This window comes from Prorops nasuta, unplaced genomic scaffold (genome assembly GCF_024137725.1).
Source record: "Prorops nasuta isolate Cenicafe-Biocafe unplaced genomic scaffold, Cenicafe_Pnas_1.2 PNAS00045, whole genome shotgun sequence".
Lineage (NCBI taxonomy): Eukaryota > Metazoa > Arthropoda > Insecta > Hymenoptera > Bethylidae > Prorops > Prorops nasuta.
In genome coordinates, this window is record NW_027116842.1 from 618,844 (window position 1) to 633,423 (window position 14,580).

Consider the following 14,580-nt stretch of genomic DNA (forward strand, 5'->3'; position numbering starts at 1 on the left):
TTTATCAAGCTTAAGCGATTCTATGTAACATACGATATAGTTTGTGAGCAGCTTAGAAGAAGAACCGAATAAACCATTTTACGAAAACGTGATGTCAGTGGCGATTGTAGGTTATTTGGTTAAAATACACGAGATAAAGAACAAGGTAGTTTTTAACAAAACCGAATAAATAACATTTAATTGTTAAGTTTTCCTAAAAATAGATCAGCCTATATAACGATATACTCAATAAGAAATTAAGTGATAAGACCGCCACTACCGATACACGTGCTCGCTAAAAAGCAATCTTACCAGTTTTGCTAAAAAATTCCACATTTGTTTCTTTCAAGTCAGCACCATGTCGATCTTATTTACAGGAAAGGTAAATTAATAGAATTAAAATATAAAAAGAGACGATGTTTGGCCGGGAGGAAAGAAAGACAGTGGTAAGAGTGACTGCGGAATTGCATTGGATAATTACGATGAATGATGCAAGAATTTTACATATATGAGAATTGGCAGCTATGGCTTTTCTTTTTGTAGAGGAATTTCGTGAAGGGAATCGTTGAAAACGCTTGTTTAAACGGTTTGATAGTGGAAGGTAGGGAATGGTGGAGGGGGAGGAAGGGGATTATATCGCTAAACCGTCATTATTATTCGCTTCGCGTATCTCGTAAAGGATCCATTTAAAATTAAGTTTCACGCCGGATCAAGCTTTTCCATGGAATAGGAGCGCATTGCAGCATTTGCCACCTTCGCAACTTTGCTACAACATAGCATCTCCATCGTTTTCTCCTCTTACGGATTTGACGCGAGTAGCTTGGTTGGTAATCCATCCATGACGAAGAACCACCTGGTGTGGTCGCCTTCGACTCTACTCTTTACACCCACACCTCGAAAACTTCCCCTCGTAAGTTCGCCCCATCCCTCCCTAACACTCTTATTCTTTTTTTAACAATTCTTCCCAATCGACGCGATGCTCTCTTTATTCGTCTTCCTTCCTCTCTCATTCTTCTTCTTCTTTTTGATGGACATTTAACTGTAATTCAATATACGCAAATGTGCATGGCCCCCGGTTCAAGGGGCACCAGGAAATCAGCGAGTCACGTGAGCATTTTTACATACTCATAATTGATGCCGTTCGAGAAAGGTGAGTCTCAGTTTTTAGTGGGCTTAGCTCGATGTAAGGTCGCGACTCGATTCGCGCAGGTACGACTGTTTCGGTTCCGAGAGAGACCATGAAAATGGACGTGGGATGCGATCGCGATTAGAAAATCTTCGTTCCTGAAGCGAGTCGAGTGCAGCGTGACTGAATCGCGGATTATTGCTCCGGTCCAGTATACACGTGCTTACCTTCGACCAGGATAAAAGGATGAGATATATATGCCAGGGATCAAAACTTCTGTAAAAAACTAATAATACGAATTTGTCTGATTTTTTGTTTCACGAGAGGAGAATTTGTTGGTCCCAATTTAGGGATATTCGATTTAAGCGGTTGAAATAAGAAGCTTGGCGTTTCATGGTATAAGATAGGGAGTGAAAGTTTCAAGGGAAGAGAATTTGCGTTTACTAAATCTTCTATAAGACGTACAAAGTTTTGGATGGACCAGTGGTTATTGGTAGGGAAAGCACTTAGAAATTGCTTGTAAGCTACGCTTGCCAGTGAGAAATTCTTTGAAGATGCTGCACCAGGTGGACTCTGACTATCTCGAGGGCAAGGATGAAACTGTCCAGAAGCCAGGTTTCGAGGCTAGCGTCGCACGTTCGAAGATGAGCACGATTAACGACCGTAGTGGTAAAAGCAAATTATTTCTTTTATGTATTAGAGAGAGAGAGAGAGAGAGAGAGAGCCAGTTATTTGAAATTTCGTATAGAAGAAAGATGCGAGAAGACGCGTACCGCTCCCTGATTATAAGAGGTATCGAATTTCTGTGCATAGGACCCGTTTCAAAACTCTTATCATTTTCGTTCAAAGAGATTTTTTTTAGTAATATTTTTATATCTTTAATACTCTTTGTTTCTTTAATCGACGAATATAAAAATCATATTATATGTGCATACTATGGAGTGTTTTACGTGGCAAATCCTCTACAATGTGATTTAGAAGGAGCAGAGACCAGGTTGTGTAGGAATATGCTACGAAGCTAGAAAGAAAGTCAAAATTTCTCTTGCATCATAGCCATTTGAATTTTCTCCATTCACAATTCCAATACCTATGAATTTTTCGGATTTATCTTTATTTTATCGAGAAAGAAACAATTAATCTGTATAGACAAAGTTTAAAATATTTAGAGGTCAGTGGTAACATTTTTTAAAATAAATTGCAAAAGAAAGTTGATTATTGTTAAAAAGAAGACAAAGACGTAACATTTTGTGATTGATTTTATATGACAAAAGAATGAAAATGACAAAAACATGCAACAGGTATGCATTACAACTGTGTTTTCATCTGTATGCGATATATTTGTGTATAGATTTTGGTGCATTTCTTTGGACTGATTATATATAGAGGCGAGAGTCGATTGGTCTAAAACGTTTGAGAATCATTTGGTCCGTGGAGCTTGTAATTCAAGCTTGTAATTCATTTGCTTCGGCATTTCTCATTATTAGCACGTACTACATTGGCGTAATTTTCGAAAGCAAGCACATGGACTGATGATACTCGTGCTAAACTGAAGAGGGGGAGGGGGTGGTGCAAGTGGTGGAGAAAAGGGAGGAGTGCAACTCGGTATCAACCACTGGCAGTGAATTATTCATCCCTCCGAAGATAAGAAACATCGTTAAGCTGCAATATGACTTGGTCAAAACTCATTTGAAATATTCATGAGTAAGAGCCGCGCAACGCAGATTACGCTAATCAACAACATTTTTCACTAATTCCACCTTTCCATCGGTAAACGTGCCTTGCTGTAGTTAATTACAATGAAAATGTTTTACCATTAAAGCTCGTCGAGTTAAAGCACGCTGAGCTATAGTATATATATATATATATGCTTCCACGTTGAAACGATAAAACGGTATATAAATCCTGATAAAATATATCGTTACGAGACTTATTCATCGAATTTATATCTTCTTATACAAGAATTGAAAGTGTAATTCCATCGATCTTTAATTCATACGCGTTTCGATTTTCCCATTGGTTGCCAAATCACATTCATTTCTGGAATATTGCAAGAATATTTAGATCAACAGATTTCCTTGAATATTTAAAGCTGGAAATGAAGAATGTGGGGGGAAAACTTTACCGCTTCCTGCCAGATTGTTTTTCTTTTTAATTATATACATGCACAGTGGTGCCTGTTGAAAAGTTTTGGAATAAAATTATCCAACTTTTACCATTGCAGATTACATATTAAACTCCTTCAAGCGTCAGAATGCTACTTACGAGGAGGCCTATGAAAAATCACTGAGGAATCCAGAGGAGTTTTGGTCGGAAGTGGGCCATTCCGTTATTTGGGATAAGCACTGGGACAAAGTCCTCGATAACTCGGAAGAACCTTTTACAAAATGGTGACTATTTCATTAATCATTTGCATTTGTTATCTAGTTTAGTGCATAATGTGCGTGCATTATGTGGGTAGGTCGCTTAAAATCACCCAGGATATGGATACAATAAAATTTTTATCTTTGCAGCAACGAAAGATAAGAATATTTTGCATAGAGCATTCTTTAATCTTCAATCTACTTCATATCACTTATAGTTACGAGTATAAATCTTCCTTTCTATACACTTTAAGTTTCTTAAGTGTTCCAATCTCTATACAGGTTGTAATACGAATACTAGGAACAAAATTTAGAGGATCGTAGAGGTTTTTATTTACAATGCTGTAACTTATATTTATAAACATGGAGTCACAGAAGCATTAAATTATTATTAAGGAAAGGTTGATCGTCTAAGTTTTATACCATTGAAAATTTCTCTTTTCGGTTTAAATTTCTGTTAAATCAATGTAAAATCCTAAAAAAAAAGTTGAGGAAACTTATGATTATTGGAACGATAAGTAATAAGACAAAAATCACTACCTTTCAAAATTTCCTACTGTTTTAACCCTTAACGCTCGAAAGGCTCCGCTAAAGGGACACGTATTAGTGTTATAAAACTCGAATGACAAATTTTTATCGAGCGTTAAGGGTTAATGAACAATGTTAGTCTCAATCGTATTGAAGATACTTTGTCGAGTGAATTAAATTATTAATCCTTAACGCTCGATAAAAATTTATCATTCGATTTTTATAACACTAATACGTGTCCCCTTAGCGGAGATTTTCGAGCGTTAAGAGTTAATATTGCGTTTTCCACTTTCCTTTTTTTATTGAAAATCTATTAATGCCAAGTGCTGAGACTTTAAAAATTTTCCTATTGTCCATGTTACGCCCCCCCCCCCCCCCCCCCACGTAAATCATAGTTTTGTAACCATTGAAAACTCCTAAGTTGCATGCAGATATTCTAAACTATTCATTATTTTTAAGATTATAATAATAATGAAAACATTGTGAAAGATTCAAATAAAGAAAAGAAAGTCGTTTTAACAGCAATATTATGACTACTCTGAACTAATTAATTCGACTGGTAATAGCCTACGTAAAAAAAATATAGTAACACAAATAAGCTTTCCGAGCCTATTTGCCATGCAGCGTATCCAAAGATTCTAGGAGTGATAATATGGCATATGCTACGGTCCACTGATACTATACTGCTATACTACTTCCTACACTATATTCCAAACCAGGACCTGTACTACTTCCCATACTAAAGAAAGACACTTAAAAAATACAAAGCATATTTTAATCATTATAATTTAGCTTTACATTTATTTACCATCATAGCATTCACAAATTTAACTTGGAGAATTTAATTTTTTTCCGGCGATGAGACTCGAATCTGCAACTATAAAGGCAATCTCGTACTAAGCTAACTAACGACTTGCTTCAAATAAGTTCTGTACATGTATCTTAAAATATTACATATCTCCCTATTGACTTTACATTTGCTTAGATTGTAGCAGATGAAACAAATCACAGATTAGCCGAGAGGATCAAATGTCAAATAATTGAACGTGAGATTGCGATCGGTCAAAGATTAGAATCCCATCGCCGGAAAAAAATTTAATTTAAAACAATTATGAAATCTAAATATAAAGGCAAATTATAATGATTGCAATGTTCTGTATTTTGTCATTGTCTTCTCTTAGTACGGAAAGTACACGGAGAAAAGAAAATATTAGAGTAAATTTGTCTGTGTTTCCTTTGTTGTACGTCATATTCTGTCATTCTCTGGAAAATTTATTGGTTTTCAGACACCCGCTACAGGTCAAATGGTGTAATTTTACATCTAAATTAAATAATTTTTTCTAGCAATGAAAAGAAATGTCAGACCAACTGGGAGTATACAGTAAAATTATTTTTTTTCCGTATAGTACAGGTTCTGGTTTAAGAAATAGCACATCGGAGAACGGTACGAGGAATAAAATAGGCAGTACTAAGGAAGTATGATATTAACACGTGGCAACTATATGCTATATCATCACTTTTCCATGGTCTTTTAGTATGCTAGTCTAGTAAGTGGACCCTGAAATTATTATTCGCAATATAATATATATATATATATATATATATATATATATATACGGGTCTTTTCCTAACAGCGGAGCATAGGAGATTCGTGTTAGTTGACTATAGCACTCGGAATGATGGAATCTGAGAGCGCTGATTGGTCAATATTGCGTAGTACCAACATATAATAGGCCGTTACCAATAGTTGGATACGAAAAATGAGATTCATCTGCCATTTTGGTTTGGAGAAATGTTTACATGCTGATCGTAGCAGAAAGAGGTGTAAAATGGAAAAATGTCAAATGTTGTCGTTACTAAAGTAAAAATTTAATACTTTGAATGAAAATGAAGAATATTCGTACTTTCCATTCATTATTTTCAATTTTTACTTTAGTAACCATATCATTTGACATTTCTCCATTTTACACCTCTTTCTGCTACGATCAGCATGTAAACATTTCTCCACACCAAAACGGCGGATGAATCTCATTTTTCGTATCCAACTATTGGTAACGGCCTATTATATGTTGGTACTACGCAATATTGACCAATCAGCGCTCTCAGATTCCATCATTCCGAGTGCTATAGTCAACTAACACGAATCTCCTATGCTCCGCTGTTAGGAAAAGACCCTGTATATATATTATTTTTAATGGAAAGATTTTCTACTTTTCATTTAATATCTAAGAAAATTTCATACCTCAAATAAAGTCAATTAAATCGACGATCAAATTATCATAATACCGTTTTATTCATTAAAGAATCAAACAACGAGCAGACTCAACAAAAAAACAAACGAGACATAATGTTCATTTTTAAAAACATAATTGAAGAAACAAGTACACCGATCATATTCATTAATATAATAAAAAGTTTCTTATATGTAATACGAATAAATTTGATCATGTTTGCAATGATGAAAATTTATATATATATATATATATATAAAATAGCCATTTCGTTGAGTACAACGGGCTCGTATTTCCAAGCGAATATCCTTCATCCGAAGTAACTTTACTATATATACGAGGGTAAAAGATAAGATTTTGCGGATCGACAGGTTTGTCGGTGGAAAACTGAACGCTTGTTACAATTGCGTGGACCGTCACGTGGAGGCGGGAAATGGGGAGAGAGTCGCGTTGATTCACGATAGTCCGATGACAAATTGTATTAGAAATGTAACGTACAACGAGCTGCAGGACAAATGTTCCCGTTTGGCCGGGGCGCTCGCCGACATGGGAGTGAAAAAAGGCGACAGAGTGATTATATACATGCCGCTAATTCCAGAAACCATAATCGCCATCCTGGCCACTACTAGAATCGGTGCAGTCCACTCCATTGTCTTTGGCGGTAAGTCAATTTATTTATCGATTAACCTATAATACTATAGTCCAACTCGTTAGCAAGTCTCCAATGAATCAGTTCCCTCGTCTCGCGTCATCTCGTTTGCATAATTTAATTTGATCGAATTTAATTGGTCCCGATCGATAAATTCATCTAATCCGTTCGACTGAACAAAGCAGCTTTTGTTTGAATGATTTTTCTCACTTTGTTTCTCTATTTGTAGGCTTTGCAGCAAGGGAATTAGCTTCCAGAATAGACCATGCTGAACCAAAAGTCATTATTGCCGCTAGTTGTGGCTTGGAACCGTCCAAAGTCATCAAGTAAGTCGTTCGGACATTTGCAATTGAAAGTAGGAAGAAGAGATAGGAAGTAAATAATTTTTTCGTGCAAAAAATTAGGTACACCAATATGCTAAACGGAGCTTTGGAGTTGATAAAAGTGAAGAAACCGAATTGCATAATTTTTCAACGACGAAACGTGTGGGAAAGCCCTTTATACGAGTCACAATTCGACTTTGAGGAACTCCTCGAGACATCCAAGGCACATCCTTGCGTCGCTGTTGAAGCTAACGAGCCACTTTACATTTTATATACATCAGGGACAACTGGTAAACATACTCTTCACAGATTTTCTTACATTATCATAACATTCGATCATCAAAGAGGTATTCAATCTAGTGTGAACTTGTAAAATATCAATCTTTCCATAATTTCACAAACGTTTGGTGTGAAAAATATAAATATCACGAGTGGTTCGATGATCGTGCGTGGTCAATGTACCATGCATTAAGCATCGTTGATATACAAACGAAATTCTTGTTACATCTTCAACTCGAGCTGTAATTCGCTAAAACGATTGGGTTCGCAACATAAATGTTTTAATTGCTGAACAATGACGATAATAAGAAAGTAAACCTGATGATAGGTCAGCCAAAAGGGATCCAAAGGCCGATTGGCGGACATCTGGCCACTCTTTGCTGGTCCATGAAGACCATTTATGGAATGGACAAAGATTCGGTATGGTGGGTGGCGTCTGATATGGGTTGGGTCGTTGGTCACTCTTATATTTGTTACGGACCGCTGCTCTACGGCTGCACGAGCGTTATGTACGAGGGTAAACCGGATAGAACCCCCGACGCTAGCCAGTATTTCAGGTGACTTAATTCCATTCTTCTCCTTTATTACACGCCAGTAGAAAAATATCTCCCTAACCCTCAATCCTTTCATTTTCGAATTTTTCACTCAACTGATTCTTGCAAAATTTACTATCCAAAGCATTTTTCAGCCACATTTTACAAATTAAATTGTTCCACTTGAAAATGATAAACGTCAAATTTGATATTCGATCGATTATGAAGGGTTTAGGCTCGATGCTCACGAATCAAACACGAAAATTTTTAATATTTTTAAAGCTAGGTTATTCATAACATTAATATTACTGTATCCAATTCGATTCTTTAAGATAACTTAGCGAATGACACATTTCTCAATGGAAATTCACCAATTTTGGATTATTTATTTACATATATCTGTTAAGAATTAAAAAATAAATTCTGCTTTCTTTTCATACGTAACCGCGATGATCCAACATCTTAGCAAAAGCACAAAGGTTGATTCGCGATATAGAAAAAATTGATGAAAAAATAAAATGGAGAGAAAACATCCATCGTAACAAAAAGAACGAAATTTCTTAGGACCATATATCTTTTTACAAAATTCAACTTAGCTCTCTCTTATCTAACATATATGAAATTGTGTCACTTCAACCTGCAATAAAATGCTCAGCGCTCACTTGAGACAAAAATTGAGCCAAGCATTGTATCGAAGGTTACATAGAGTGAAAATGTACTTGGTCTTAGCTATATACATAAGACAGTGCTATAGAAGCTTAAGTTTGGTTTAATGGTACGGGCCTAAGGTTTCAACTTTGATCAAAGCCTCTCGAAATACACTTTATTTCAGGCTAGACCTTTGTTACTTAGAGCAAGAACTAGTGAATTATACAAATGAATTAAGCCTTGAGGTCTGGCTCTGCTAACGTATGATAATTTTCAGAATAATAGATCAGTATAAGGTTAACGCATTGTTTTGCGTACCAACGGCACTGCGCGTGCTGAAGCGAGCAGATCCAGAAAGCATATGTGCGCGAACGTATTCTACCAATTCGTAAGTATCTATTTTATATATATATATATATATATTTGTTAAATATATATAGAGTGTTAAAGCTTTCGAAGGCCAATATCGAAGAATGAGACAGCTTGTAAAATTTGTAGCAAAATAAGAATAATATACATCGCCCCCCCCCCCCAGGTAAATTCGTTACTGAGGTATTTAATTTTTTAATTGGCAAATAAAATGGCGTGCAAAGTAGAAGAAGCGTAACTATATACGCTAGCGAAATTTCCCCCTCTTTGCAAACTAGAGCGTTCACTACGCTAATTCGCGCGTCGCGTCGTCTTATTGGTTCACTAAAATATTAAATATTTTAACAGTGATTTGATATTTGAAAAAAGTGCATTATATATTTTTCATTCGAAATTTTACAAGCAGTCGATGGTCGAAAATATTACTTCTCGAAAGCTTAACACTTTATACAGGAGAGACTGAATTAAGGTCCATCAGCTTTTTGGGATAATAGCTATAATTTATAATTTATAAAGGTATTAGAAAAATAAATGAAATTAATTTTTTCTAGAAATATGTTTATTTTAAATATTGACAGAAATCAAATGATTATTTACGAATTAAGTAAAAGAAATCTGAAAATGAAGAAACATTTTATAATCCGGGTAATATTAAGGCAAAACTGGGTGCTCGAGTTTGACAGAAATGGCATTAAAAAATAACTAATTTTATACCTTTCATGAGTCAATTGAAAGGATTTTAAACAGTCTAGCCAACTTCCTTTGCTCATATTAGGCCATACATTTCATTTTAATAAATGCATATGTTATCGATAGCTTTTTACAATAACACAGTTCCTTATATACCTTCATGGCATAATTGTATAAAAACGTATATGAATTTAAATACCTGAAAAATTATACCTTCGAAAGTTAAGAATATATTGCAAAGAGTGGTGAAATCTGCAAACCAGCTTTACCTTGGAACATGTAAAATTAATATGCGAATTTAATTTTAAATAGATAGTGAATTAAATGAGTTATATGCTGTACTTACGTACTCTGGTCGCGCCGAGTTGGAAAACTTTAGAAATATTCGCGCGAATGAAATTTGCAAATCAAAACCTGCAAAATCAGTATCAACGTATATCGTGTAACCAAAACAAAAGGTAGTGTTTACAAATATTTATTGACGAATACTTACAAATATTGCTACTACATGGCCAAACCGAGGGTGGAATGAAAAGAGTGGTTTGCGAAATACCAATGGACCTTTCGACTTTATTCCGATCAGGGTTGCATTTTTAGAATGATCCCTGACGCATTAGATATATTTTGAGTTAATGAACAATACTATGAAGAAAAATCAACAAAAAAATATATAAAATTATGAAGACTACGATTTCTTAAAATTAGGAAAAAATAGAAGAGTTTCTAATAGGAAATGTGAAATAGGATATGGCAAATGGCGAGCGTAACCCCGGAACCTGGTTTCGGCCCGACCACCCCCAATACCTTTACGAAAGCTTCCGGCGGGAGCAACGGATTCGATATAATTATCGTTTGCCCTCGAATAAATAAAGCCTCATATCCAATTAAGCCATTTCGCTCGATTCTCCACTCATGTTGTTATATTGCCTTCTCCCCTCACAATTATCGAAGCTTCTTCGTATTTCTCGCACGAATAAACGAAACATATAAATAACAATATAAGACGAAGGCATTTTTCCCGAAAGCCCAGCAGCTTCGAGTGAACCGTCTCATTTTCTTCGTAGGTTAAAGGCGATATTTGTAGCAGGCGAGCATTGCGACTCCGAGACAAAAGTGTGGGCGGAAAAAGCCTTCAAGGTGCCCATTTTAAATCATTGGTGGCAGTCTGAAACGGGTCACCCTATCACCGCTCTCTGTCTTGGCTACGGTCACAATCCTTGTTTACCAAAATTCAGCACTGGTTTACCCATTCCAGGATACTGCGGTAAGTCGAGCACCTCTTGCAACGAGAAATTTTAACCAATATCCACGTCTCTCGACTCTCTCTTCCTTTCCTATAACACCAATACATTATTTACAAAAGCTCAGTGCTGCTTTATCTTCTATGCTATTATTACGGTGCGAATGAACTTACCACGTGCCCTGCTCAACACATCCGAGAGATCATTCAAGATTTAATTGATATAAATTATGTGTTAAGAACCTCGATTTTCAAAACATATATATATATATATATATATTAAATAATTTTACTAAATAATATTCTATTTAGAAAATCGTTGAGTTTTCCTATTTTTGCTATGCTTTTTATATTTTCGTTGAATTAAAATGTTAATCTACAATCTGTTGAGTATCACCACAAGCATGATGCTACAAAATCTGCAATGGAATCGAGTGATCCAATAATATTTTTGAAATACGGTCGTCATTACAGAAAGCATTCAGTGGCATCCTCATGAACTTTAAATATTTTTTCTTTAAAAATAAACTTGTAAATCGCTTAAAAATATTCGATTAGATGGATATTCATTTTTATACACGCGGCAAACGGAAAATCATGAAATTTATATGACTTTTCTCGAATGTAAATTAACACTCTTACAAGTCCCACCATTGCTTCCTACTTTTGCAACATTTATAATCGTTGTTTACAAAAAATCAGCGTTGACTTTTACCCATTTGCCGGATATTGCAGTGAGTTACGCATACTTTATCGAAATGTTGCATTATACTTTTTAATCGATTCTACCGACTTTTGCGCGCTCTTATTAGCTGCAGTGTTAATGAACTTGAAAGTATATATATATATATATATATAAGCCGCGGGCAAGCGAAGAAAGTTGCGAAAGATAGAACGCGGTGCGATTTAATATGAAATTGTTTCAGTGGAAGTATTGCGATCCGATGGAAGCAAGGCAGCGGAATACGAGTTGGGACAAATCGTGGTGAAACTGCCAATGCCACCAGGTTTCATGTCGACGCTTTACAAGGCACCCGATAGATTCAAGCAAATCTATTTCTCAACTTTTTCGGTAAATTATATTCTTCACCTGCCACTTAATTTTCTTTCAGAGAGCTTTTAATTTTCAAGTACTAAGAAATTTGGTGACATTTAGGGATGCTACGACACGATGGACGCGGGTTACATGGACGAGTTCGGTTACGTGTACGTGACAGCTCGGAACGACGATGTTATAAACGTTGCTGGTCACCGATTGTCAACTTCCGCTTTGGAAGATGTCGCTTTATCGCACGAAGACATCATAGACGCTGCGGTGGTAGGGGTGCCGGAAAATACAAAGGGCGAGGTACCTTTGTGTCTCTACGTGCTCAAGGAAGGTAGATTAAAATTTTAAATTTATCCCAAGACCCTTTTCGCTCTACGACCTTAGCGCTAAAGGGCTATTTTTACACTGAGAACAAAATCATTTGATTCGGATAAATGTGTCTTTTAATCGTTGCCAATTACACACGTATACTTGGCTTCGAAAAATAGATCATTATAAACTCACTAAATAAAATTATAATCGCGTGACATTTAATTCCTTTCATTATATTCCATTAGAGTCAATTTTTGTTTTTTTTTTCTTTTTTTAACACTACTTCGAATATTTAAGAGTTACTCGAACCGTGTTGATTTCTTTTTCATTGTGTTATACCGTTTCTCAAACCATAGAATTTTAGAATTAAACGTCTTTTCTGAAATGACGTTACCACTAATGATCGTTCGATCGCAGATTGCACGAAGAACGAGGAGGTGATCACTCAGGAATTAATTAGAAAAGTGAGGGAGCTCATAGGGCCGATAGCGTCTTTCAAAATTGCAGCTGCGGTGAAATCATTGCCAAGAACGCGATCTGGCAAAATTATTCGACAGTCGATCGTGCAATTAGCCCGATCAAAACAAGTGAAGGTAATTATCGGAATAGTCGTCGGATAAGCAGATTCGTTTCTGGTCGATCCAAGACTGTGCATTTGTTCGACGGCAAATATTCGCATTACTGGATACGTATATATATATATATATATAATGCAAAGTGTTTGTAACAGTGATGTGAGGCACAAATTTAAAGGTACACGCACAATAGCACCGTGAAAATTATTCGTTGATAAACGTTTGGTCTCCCGCTTGATCGCAGCTTCCTGGAGGCTAATTTTTCGAATAATTGGGAAAATGATTGTACTTCTCTGTAAACACTGCGGCGCAAAGACTATTTGCATTTTAATTAAATGGATTAAGTGTTTGCATTGTTTATTTCCTCTAATAACCATATACAGGATTTTTACGAGCCAAAATATTTGAATTAATTTTTCGAAGAAATTACACAAAAATCTCCGAAAATTTACTAAAAATACTATAACACGTAAAATTTCGGCGTACTTCTCAGTAGTGAGGAACAACCGAAACTTGGGTCCTCGACTCATCGAAAGTACGCACAAACTCTGTCAGAATCATTTTTACTTAGTTACAAAATGTACAATCATGTTTTTAATTATTCAACAAATTAACCTGTTGGAAGCTGGGATCAAGCGAGTGACCAAAAATTTATTAACTAAGAACATACGCAATGATGTTGTGCATGCATTCTTAGATTGTTGACGCATACACCACCCCCCCCCCCCCCCTCACCACCAACCCACCCACCAACCCGCTGTTACAGTCGATATATGAAAGATAAAATTATTACATCTCTTTGTTCAGATTCCCAGCACAATAGAAGATCCAACAGTATACACGGAGATCAAGCGAGTATTGCAGAAACTGGGCTATGCTAAATTAGCTCCGGATCCTCAATAATTATAATAATAATAATAATGATTATGATGGATGCAAATTAAAAGCAAGAAAAACAAATGATAACTAACGCGATTCTATATCTGTAAGAGCTGTCCAATAATTTAAGTTTGGAATGACAGTTGAAACGATACATATACGTATAAACTGATTCCATGGCATATAATTAATAATTTCTATATGTGTTGAATTTTACAAAGTCACTTTATAGAGTGATCTAACGTTTCGACTAAATTGACCATAAATTATAAAACTTAGTGTTGCAAGAAAATTGTAAATATTAAAAAGTTTGTGTGGAAAGAAATAATAAATTATAAATGTTCGATAAAAAAATGGAAACGTGTCATTTACCAGTTGCAGTTTCCTCAGGCTTGGTATTTGTAAGCAAAATGAACTCCTAGACGAATTCGTTATCATGTCATTAGAATGATAGAGGTCGTCAGAAATTAATGTCTTCTCCGAGTAGTTTCAGTCCAATTTATCACGTGGAACTTCAATTATTGATACGCAAGGTCATTTAAATAATTGTGCATGCAATGCACAACCAGTGTCATGATTGCCAGGAAACTATGTATATACTATTAGTATGTATATGTATACACGCATAATCCCACAGTCTTAAACAGATTCAAGCGCACCTTCATGATTTCATTTCAACATTTTCCAATTGAATGTAAAAACACAATGCACATATTGATTTCAACACCCAAGGGAATTAGCGTTACACACAAAATTACGAATCTTCAAGTAGAGGACTATAATTGCTTAACGTTCTTTCTCGTGAGAATGA

At 35.6% G+C, this 14,580-nt stretch overlaps 1 protein-coding gene across 2 annotated transcripts; it reads left to right on the forward strand.

Annotated features, from left to right (window-relative positions):
* Positions 1–1,157: 1,157 nt before the first annotated feature.
* Positions 1,158–14,123, forward strand: LOC136784038 (acyl-CoA synthetase short-chain family member 3, mitochondrial). 2 transcript variants are annotated; one of them, XM_066744494.1, is made up of 12 exons: positions 1,158–1,774; positions 3,327–3,492; positions 6,596–6,885; positions 7,103–7,199; positions 7,278–7,486; positions 7,804–8,032; positions 8,934–9,044; positions 10,780–10,979; positions 11,882–12,027; positions 12,112–12,334; positions 12,733–12,908; positions 13,698–14,123. In XM_066744494.1, exons 1-12 carry the CDS (start codon positions 1,660–1,662, stop codon positions 13,791–13,793), a joined length of 2,058 nt encoding a protein of 685 aa, XP_066600591.1. In that variant the 5' UTR covers positions 1,158–1,659; the 3' UTR covers positions 13,794–14,123. The 2 variants fall into 2 exon arrangements, with proteins under 2 accessions (XP_066600591.1, XP_066600592.1); XM_066744495.1 differs by lacking the exon at positions 12,733–12,908.
* The last annotated feature ends 457 nt before the right edge of the window (positions 14,124–14,580 follow it).

Bases quoted from the DNA above. Each gene is read 5' to 3' on its own strand.
- LOC136784038 (XM_066744494.1), top strand. From the start codon at position 1,660: ATGCTGCACCAGGTGGACTCTGACTATCTCGAGGGCAAGGATGAAACT. The intron at 8,033-8,933 runs GTGACTTAATTC...GATAATTTTCAG, and splicing joins GACGCTAGCCAGTATTTCAG to AATAATAGATCAGTATAAGG. The intron at 9,045-10,779 runs GTAAGTATCTAT...TTTTCTTCGTAG, and splicing joins CGAACGTATTCTACCAATTC to GTTAAAGGCGATATTTGTAG.